This window comes from Morone saxatilis, unplaced genomic scaffold (genome assembly GCF_004916995.1).
Source record: "Morone saxatilis isolate NCDOM2014 unplaced genomic scaffold, NCSU_SB_2.0 Contig20, whole genome shotgun sequence".
NCBI classification, from domain to species: Eukaryota; Metazoa; Chordata; class Actinopteri; family Moronidae; genus Morone; species Morone saxatilis.
The window spans coordinates 897,127-905,873 of NW_023339763.1; the positions used below are offsets into that span (position 1 = coordinate 897,127).

General features: G+C 39.7%; 1 protein-coding gene across 2 annotated transcripts in view; it reads left to right on the forward strand.

Annotated features, from left to right (window-relative positions):
• Positions 1-7,037, forward strand: part of znf346 (zinc finger protein 346) — a 9,566-nt gene extending 2,529 nt beyond the window's left edge. The window contains exons 3-7 of one of the 2 annotated variants that reach the window (XM_035666023.1): positions 718-807; positions 1,451-1,598; positions 1,708-1,944; positions 2,422-2,521; positions 2,916-7,037. In XM_035666023.1, coding sequence (XP_035521916.1) covers positions 718-807; positions 1,451-1,598; positions 1,708-1,944; positions 2,422-2,521; positions 2,916-3,120 — 780 coding nt within the window. In that variant the 3' untranslated portion in view covers positions 3,121-7,037. The remainder of the gene's footprint in view (positions 1-717; positions 808-1,450; positions 1,599-1,707; positions 1,945-2,421; positions 2,522-2,915) is intronic. The other variant, XM_035666024.1, reaches the window with a different exon arrangement.
• Positions 7,038-8,747: the final 1,710 nt, after the last annotated feature.

The following is an 8,747-nucleotide window of genomic DNA, read 5'->3' on the forward strand; positions in this document are numbered from 1 at the left end:
AGAGTAATTCTGTGATTGCTGCATTCACACATTGTCTTCAATCTTTATTTTGCTCATTATTCTTTTTGGGAGTTATTGACGCATCATATTAATTGTTTTATTGTCACTATAAGAGCAGGATCGCAGTAAGCTGGCGAGGTTTGGGAGTATTTATGCGTTCAGATCAAATACAGCTCAGACTTTGCAGAGGAAGCAGACTTTCAGACACACAGAGATTTAGTCTGTGATGCATTTTTTTTTTGCTGACTTAAAATATGACAACCTTACAAAAGCAACAAAATGTTAGAAACAGCGTTTTAAGCGTTTAAGTGCTATTAATATCGAGGTCTATGGTTGGGTATTATTGTTTTATATCAGCGCTGATATGATCAGTTTTGATGCCGATACCAAAATTATACTTTGTTTGTATATCTTATCTTGTCAGGTCTACAAAATGTTAGAACATGATGCCTCAAAATAATTTATTTTATCTGAACAATAGTCAGAAAACTCAGTTATTTGGTTTCTACTGATAGAAAAGCAGCACATCTTTGTATTTGATAAGTTATATTTATATAGTTCATAGTTTATATATAGATTAAATATTTGTTTAACCAGAAGTGGGAAGCTTCTTCTTTGCTTTGTGACCAGCCATCACAGAAATAAATCTTTATCCTTTAAATAGTCTGGATGAGGCTCGGGGTGCTGATGTTTGTTGTTTGTTGTTTGTTTTTTCAGAGCAAGAAACACGCCAACAAAGTGCGGCGTTATCTTTCCATCCAACATGAGAAAGAGCCGGCGCTGAAGAAGTTGAAATCGTCTGACAGTGTGAGTGAAACCTAAACAGCCTCCATCCCCAAAGCCAGCAGTTCAGAAATGTCTCTGATGCTGAGCCCTTTAATCTCCCAGGATGCTCCTTTGCACCACATTCGCCTTCACTCACAGTGACAACGACGGCAGATCTCATCTGAAACCGCTGACGTCGCCGCAGTGTGCACACCGACAGTTACTGACAGAGTGTTCCTGTATATTGTCTGAAGGTGTAGTTTCACTGTCCTGTGTTCTTCTGCTTCCTCATGTGAACAGATCGTAACACACTTCATTAAATATGAATACACATATTTACAGGAAAGCTCTCCAGTTTTATCCTAATGATACTTCACTGTGAAGATGAGCAGGTGTATGTGTTCACTGCGTCTCACAGCTGCTGCAGTTAGAAGCTGTTGGTGAAGCTTTTTTATCACACAACAGATATTCAGGTAGCGCCGTTGTCCCAAATGCAAACTGAGTGCACTGCGTCTCGTTATCTGGAGTTTGGATTCCCCGGACAGAACGCGTACAATATCAGTGAAATATCAGTGAAAACCAGTTTTAGAAACACTGAACAGACCTTTAGTCCTCTGTTAACGGGACAATCGATGCCTCTTGTAGCCATTAATGATGAATGTCGCTGTGTGTCTTTTGTGAGCAGGACTTTAACAACGGGGACACGGACCGGTCGAAGGTGTGTCACGTATGCAACATGACCTTCTCCTCTCTGGTGGTGGCCGAGTCCCACTACCAGGGCAAAGTTCACGCCAAGAACCTGAGGCTGAAAACCATCGGCCCGCAGGCTCCAGGTATTTTAGTTTAATGATTTTATTATTATTTACCTGCAGCTCTAAATCTGTGTATTGCTTTAATCGTATTTCCTGTGTGTGTACATTCATTGTATCTCCTCTTCATCAGTAGCTTCCCAGACACCGCCACCACCAGCTCAGCCGAAGAAGAAACCCGCAGAGGATTCCAGCAGCGTGCCGGCGTCGGGCAACAACAACAACAACAACCCGGACCGCTTCTGCTCCATCTGCCAGGCCTCCTTCAACAACCCGCTCATGGCCCAGCAGCACTATGTCGGCAAGAAGCACCGAAAACAGATGACCAAGCTGAAACTGATGGAGACGTACGGACCCTCCACGGCACCAGGTCGGACCACGAAACCTTCCTGTGGTTGAGTTTGCAGAACCGCCATTTTAAAGCTAATATAATGTAACAATTGGCATCTTCCTTCCTCTTTTGAAGAGCAATTTGATCTGAAGCGGCTCCAACCAGGACTCTGATCTGATATTTCATGGATTTTATTTTGCTTTATATAGCTTTATTTGTTGCTTCAGTAGCCACTAAACACTGCTAACTTCAGGTGCCTTTAGCTAGTTAGTCCGACACCCAACATTTCCCCCGATGCTTCAAACTCTTTGAATAACCATAAAATATGATCCAGTTTCACCAAAATCAGGAGATCGTACCGGCCCAACCCACGTTAAATACTGCGAGAACAGAATTACTTTGAATCTGTAGGTAGAATAGTTGCATAATGTTGCTTTAATGGCTCTACTCAATGAACGTATCACTCCTTGGACGATAAATAATTCATTAATTCTCTCCTTTTCTGTGTGTCAACAGCTTCCACACTAAAGGGCTACCCATGCACCGTCTGCAACATTGAACTAAACTCTGTGGAGCAGTACCAGTCTCATATCAGTGGTGCCAAACATAAGAACCAGTAAGTACAGTGTGGTGTGGTGTGAAACATTTTCATTTCTGTCCTCAGAAAAACAAAAATGTCTTAAAATAATCTTAAAGGTTGTATATTTAAAATTCACTGCCACTGGGTGTCTCACTAGAGCTCCAGCAACTAGAACAGAAACTAAATAAAACTCTTTCCAATAATCACCAACTCTGGTTTGGAAATAAACCTAATCCACCGAATAGATGATAAACAGCAAGTTTCAAGTCGGAGCAGACCTCATCATGAACAAACCACAGAGAGCGCGATACAACACGCAGAGCGGAGAGAGAACACCATGTGACCTGATATAGAGAATATAATGTAACTGATAATCATTAATATTTAAAGTTATATACGAGATTGTGGCTTTTTTTTTTTGTTGTTTTAGAGTGAAGAAATCAGGTCTGAACGCTGCAGAGAACCAAGACTCGGCAGAACAATCGTACGTGGGCGACAACAAGTACACAGCCGCAGACGACCAGTACGCCCAGGGGGACGACCAGTACGGCACCGCAGACGACCAGTACACAGCTGGAGACAACCAGTACGCTCCGGAGGACACGGAGTACTCAGAGGAGTACCAGTTTACTTGAGGCCGGGCTGGGGCGGACTGCAGAATCAGGACTTGGAATGAAACACAACAACCAGCCCCCACTTTAACATCAACCTCCATGGACCTTCAGCTCCCTCAGAGTCTCTTCTCAGTAGGTTTTCCCCTGGAACAGAGGTCCGGATCCCCCGACGGGACTGAGAACGTTACAGAACGTTTGTTTTCTCCTCGAATGAAAAAAGCTGCATTTGTACCCTGCACTCACACCGTGGACAGAAACGTCTCCGAGGGTTCGACTGGCTTCTGTTACGAACACGCGCACTGACTGAAGAACGCTCTCCGTGTCAGACCACATCAGGGCTGATGTGTGTCGATATAATATAAACATGTTCCTCTGTAAAACCCCTTCATCATGTTCCTGAAGAAGCCAAAGCTTTCACGTGGTAAAGGTTACACTGAGACAGACAAAGGTATTATTTAACTGGTAAATACTACACGATTACCTAAATGAGTCCGGCAACACTTGCAGTAACTATGGTTACCTGGCTGAGAGGTTCAAGGTGTGCAGCTCCTTCCTGTCCCATCGATCATATTTACAACTGATCCAAAAATAACCATTCTGTTGATTTGTAAACGTATTTTAGTTGAACGATAGCAGCCAGTATCAAGCTAACTGACTGCACTTAGCACTTCTTGCGACTAGCTTACTTCAAAATAAAAGTCCACTTGCGTTTCGCCACTTAAATGCTTTTACTGTGAAGGAAATGTTCAGTTAGCAGAAACTTAATACAGCATTTTGTATCCAGCAGTTCCCAGGCATCCTGGAAAATCTGGAAATGTAGAGACTAGTTTTCTAGTCATGGAAGCACTTGGAAATCGATTATAATGACAAAAATAATCTAAGTTTGTTTTAGCCCCTCACTCAGATAAAGTCTCACCAGATATGAAGCAGCGATCTTTTTGGTGTCAAGCCTAATTTTTCCGTAGCTTAATTCTCAGGGAAGCCCGGTGGAAATGATGCTCATATCTGCATACACACTTAAATTCTGACTTATTCGGTTTCTGGAAGAGGAATTCTCTTTTAAAATAAAGTAAATTCTACTTAATTTGAACTCGAATTAGAAGTAAACTTTAGTAAACTCATCGGAAAACTCGTCTGTGGTCTGGACCCGAAACACCCTGTGGTGGCTGGCTGTTAGGAAGTTGTCTACGAGCCCAACACACATCTTAAACGTCAGTATCGTAGACGATCACGTTCATTTAAAATCCTTTCTGTGCTACCAGAGTCGGATCTGATACTTGTTCAATCAGTATTTAAGTAAATAGAAATATCTGACACATTGAAATAACAGCAAAGTTTAATACTGAAGCCGGTTCAAAACTATTATATTTATAAACTTAAATTCTTTGTATTATATTAATGAAAGTGAAACGTTCTCGCTGTCGGTTGTACAGCAGCGTTACAGAGAGGAAGTTAAAATAAATAAATAAATGCTATGTGCTAAGCTAGTTTATGTTGAAAAAACAACCACATTATTAAATGTTTAAATTAAAAGATAAAAGCAACATATATATATATATATATATATTAGTCACATCTTAAGTTAGCTAATGTTAGCAAAACGCTAGCTAATTAGCCAGTTAAGCTACATCAGTTGTTAGTTAACTAGTTGACTAATGTTAACTAGCTAGCTAACTTACGTAAACCTTTAGCCAGCTAGCTGATTACTAATGTTAGCAAAACCGAAGCTAGTTAGCTAGCTAACAATTGATGTAGGTTAGCTAGCATTTTGCTAACATTAGCTAACTTAAGATGTGACTATATATATGTTGCTTTTATTCTTCTTCTCCGATGATCTTTGACGAGTACAGAAGAAGTTCAGTTTTTTTAAGTTACTCAGAATTAACATTATTTAGCGACAGCAGGTACGATGTTTGTGAAACTGACGAGAAGCTGCTGCTCTGGACGTTGCTAACGAGAAAAATAAATTACAAGAAGTTAACCATCAAAACGTAGCGATTGAGTGTATTTCACTGAACTCGAAGCGAAGCTGCTTTCCGGTCCGTGTCTCGAGCTCTTCGGTCCACGTGAATATAATTGGTTTGTATCTCCAGTGAATGTATTTATTGAAGAACTTCATTCGACAGGTTTGATTATTTCTGTTGTGAAATCAAACGTTTGCACAACCCGATCCGTCGGAGTAATGTAAGGAAGAAAAACAGTACTTATTTTAATCCTGTTTTATTGTTTTTCTTTATTCTTCTTTTATATTATTTTTATTTAAAGCCAAAATCGCTCCAGGAAGTTGTCCTAGTGGTTTTTCATTGACATGTTTTCTTCTGTTTATCGTAGGAACCAGATTCTGTTTTTAAAGAGAGAGTTCGGGTGTTTTGAAGAGAGTCTTTCTTTTTTTTGGCCGCTAACCGTAGAACGTCTGTTACCCGCCTGTCACTCGAAGTAGCCACGCCCTTAATTGGCCCTTCTTAAGCCCCGCCCCTTTTAGGGCCTTCCTCCTTTAGTGTACTTAGATAACAGTTGGTGTGAATTAGTCTAGATAGCTAGTGTTTTTTCTAACATATATGTCAATTTTATCTTTTAACCATCTTCAAAATGTGGTTTTATTTCCACATAGATTAGCTTAGCATGTAGCATATCTATACAGGACAGGAAAGGAGGAAGTTGACTGAGGCTTGCTCAACTGTTATTGGAGCACAGAGCTAAAAAGGGCGGGGCTTAGGAAGGGTCAATTATCCATAACTTAAAGCCTTAATATAATTTAAAGGGGTGAGTTTCCCCCGTACAGAGACCAAAAGGCTATTTGCTATAAGCTTATTTCTGCTGTGAAGTTGGACATTTTAATATGGGGCTGGGGTGAGATTGACTCACTGCTGGAGCCAACCTCTAGTGGCCGTTAGAGGAACTGTAGGTTTTTGTTACTTCAGTGTTTTCAGACGTTGCAGCCTAGTAGCAATACAGAAGGTTAATTTAGTGCCAAGAAAGGGCTGTCTGGTGGTAAAGCAGTGAAAATAATATAGTCAACTGACTTTAAAAGCTTCCAAACAATGTGAATAATTACCTCCTACAGCCCCACTGCAAAATACCCGAACTTTCCCTTTAATGTTCTCAACAAAAGCTGATTTTAGTATTGTAGGAGACAACCTAACATTTCGATCTTATCGTCGTATTTCTTGTTTCATTTCCAGGATGTCTGCAGGAGTTTCACTGCAGGACACTAAAGAGAGAATGTGAACGCTGGTTTAGAAAACCGTAAAAGAAGGGTTGTTGCCTCAGTTTAGACCCTCTAATGGAACCAGAATCTGTCAACAATAAGCTTTTTGTAGAAGTTGATGTCATTTTATAAAAATAGATCTCAGTCTGGACGGTGTAGGAAGAGATTAAAGGGATTATTATAAGAAATATAAATACTGTCCTCTCATTTCAAATGCAGCAGATCTGCGTCGGCTGTCAGCTAATGAAAGTTTTGGTATTGTTTGCCTGGTTTACTGAAGCGTGAATGATTTTTAAATGCTTCTGAGTTGTCCAGAACGGGGCTTTATAAACTCTAGGAGAGACTTATAGACGAGCTCTGTAATTACTGTCAATAGCAGAGATTACACTATTTACCACAGAGTGATGTCAAACTAGGAAGTGATGTCAATATTAGAATAATAACATGTTTATATTTTAGTTTATTTGTCCTCATACAGGTTGAATATGTTAGTATTGAATGTCTTCAACCGTCTGGCGACAGGAAAGAGGTTGTTTTGTTGTTTTTTTGGATGTAATTTATACAAAGAGGGCTCATACATATTGTATAGGACGTGTATAAAAGACGAATGGCCTTTTTTGTTTTCACCCTCATCGTTTGTGTGCTCGATGTTTTGTGATTTCTTTAAGTTGTGTATAACAGGGACGAAATGCAGCAAACGTGCATCAAGTAAAGAAATGTTTTAAGAGAATTTGGTTTCTTTTGATCATTTTATTTCCAGTTTATGCAGATTTAAACACTCACACACCGGCTGCTGCAGTATCACTGTGGTAAATACGGATTATATTACTTATTATCACAAAGTAGCAGCACAGTCAGACTCTGTAGATAAGTTATTAGGTATTACTCAAAAAGTCACTTAAAATTACGATAGCTGCTCGATTAAGAATGATTTTTTGTTAATATACAGAATTAAGTTAGTTTTACTCGATGTAATCAGTTCAAACTATTTGAATTACAACAACACAAACACAGGTTGTCATCCTTTACATTATAAGGACTATAACAAACATTAATGATGGACCCTGGCTCGTTGCTTCATCTGGATTTTCCAACGTAGAACAGTTTTGTTGAGCGTTTTTATCAACAGATAACAAAAGGAAAATGGTGGACTATTGGTGGTAAATATCTCTGAGGTAGTTTAGATCAGTGGTTCCTCAAGGAGGTTCCAGTATTTTAATGTCGCTGTTATTTAACTGACTGGAAGCCCAATGAAAGACTGTATTAGAATGACTCCTCCACACACACACACACAGATATATACAGGGACGGCTGCCCCCCTATCATTTACAGTAAAGATAAAAAACTATTATTAAAAACCTTAGAACATTTTGGTGTAACCTAGAGCAGCAGCAGCACCAAATAGTGACAGAAAAAACCAAAACCAAAAACACACAAAACACATAAAACAAATGCAACAAAAAATGCTGCAATCACAGAAACAAAACAAGCAAAAACGTGCAAAGACAAATGCTGCAAATACCAAAAACACACAAAACCCAAAACAACCTCCTTTGAACCTTTTGGGGTTCCTCCGCAGTGGTGAGGAACCCCAAAAGGTTCATCGAGGCTCTTTTAACCACTTTTAAGATTGTAGCAACAGAAAGCATTTCATCATTTAACGGCAACCATGCCTGCTTTGACAGCCTGCTATTGATGGAAGGGAAGGGCAGGGCCCTTTGTCCTCTCAGCAGCAAACAAATACTTGTTAAATTACCAGTCCCTGGCCTGAATGTTTAATCTCATATTGTTTAAAAAACCAATTAAATATGTCGCACCAGCATGATCTACATTGCTAGAATAAGTGTGAAAAGCTGTACCCACATCTATCACACCAGAGGACAAACTGATGCAACAGTAATGCATGTCTTAAGGCCCTAACATGTCTTTGTAGGGCCTTAAACTGAAATTAATTTATAATCTAGTACTGACACAACAGCGCTTTTTACCAGAGAAGCATTAAAGAAAATGTGCTGGCACTGAAAGACAGATTTATTCATTTCAGGCCTTCCTAAATAATTTAGTTTGAGTTTTAATGTTTTAACAAGCCAAAAACATGAAGCTACAAGAAAGCCCAAAAGTAACTGTATTCCAGCCCGCAGGTTGCCTTCACTCAGATTAATGGTTTCGTTTCATTTGGAAGAATGTGGAATTAAACTCATTGTGATTTTCCAGTTGTTGCTTCCGCCTCTTTCTGCTCTACAAGGTGAGGTTTGTTGTGCCTATTCAGGTCTGGCTGGATTAGTGACACACTTTTGGTGAAGCGCGAGTGCATAGGACTTTTATCTGTGGATCAGGAGGGCTCCGACTTTAATGCTGCTCTTCAGGCCCATCAATAACTATACATCAAGAGTTCAGCTGTTAAATTTTAAACCTTTTCACATCACATGTAACCGATGGA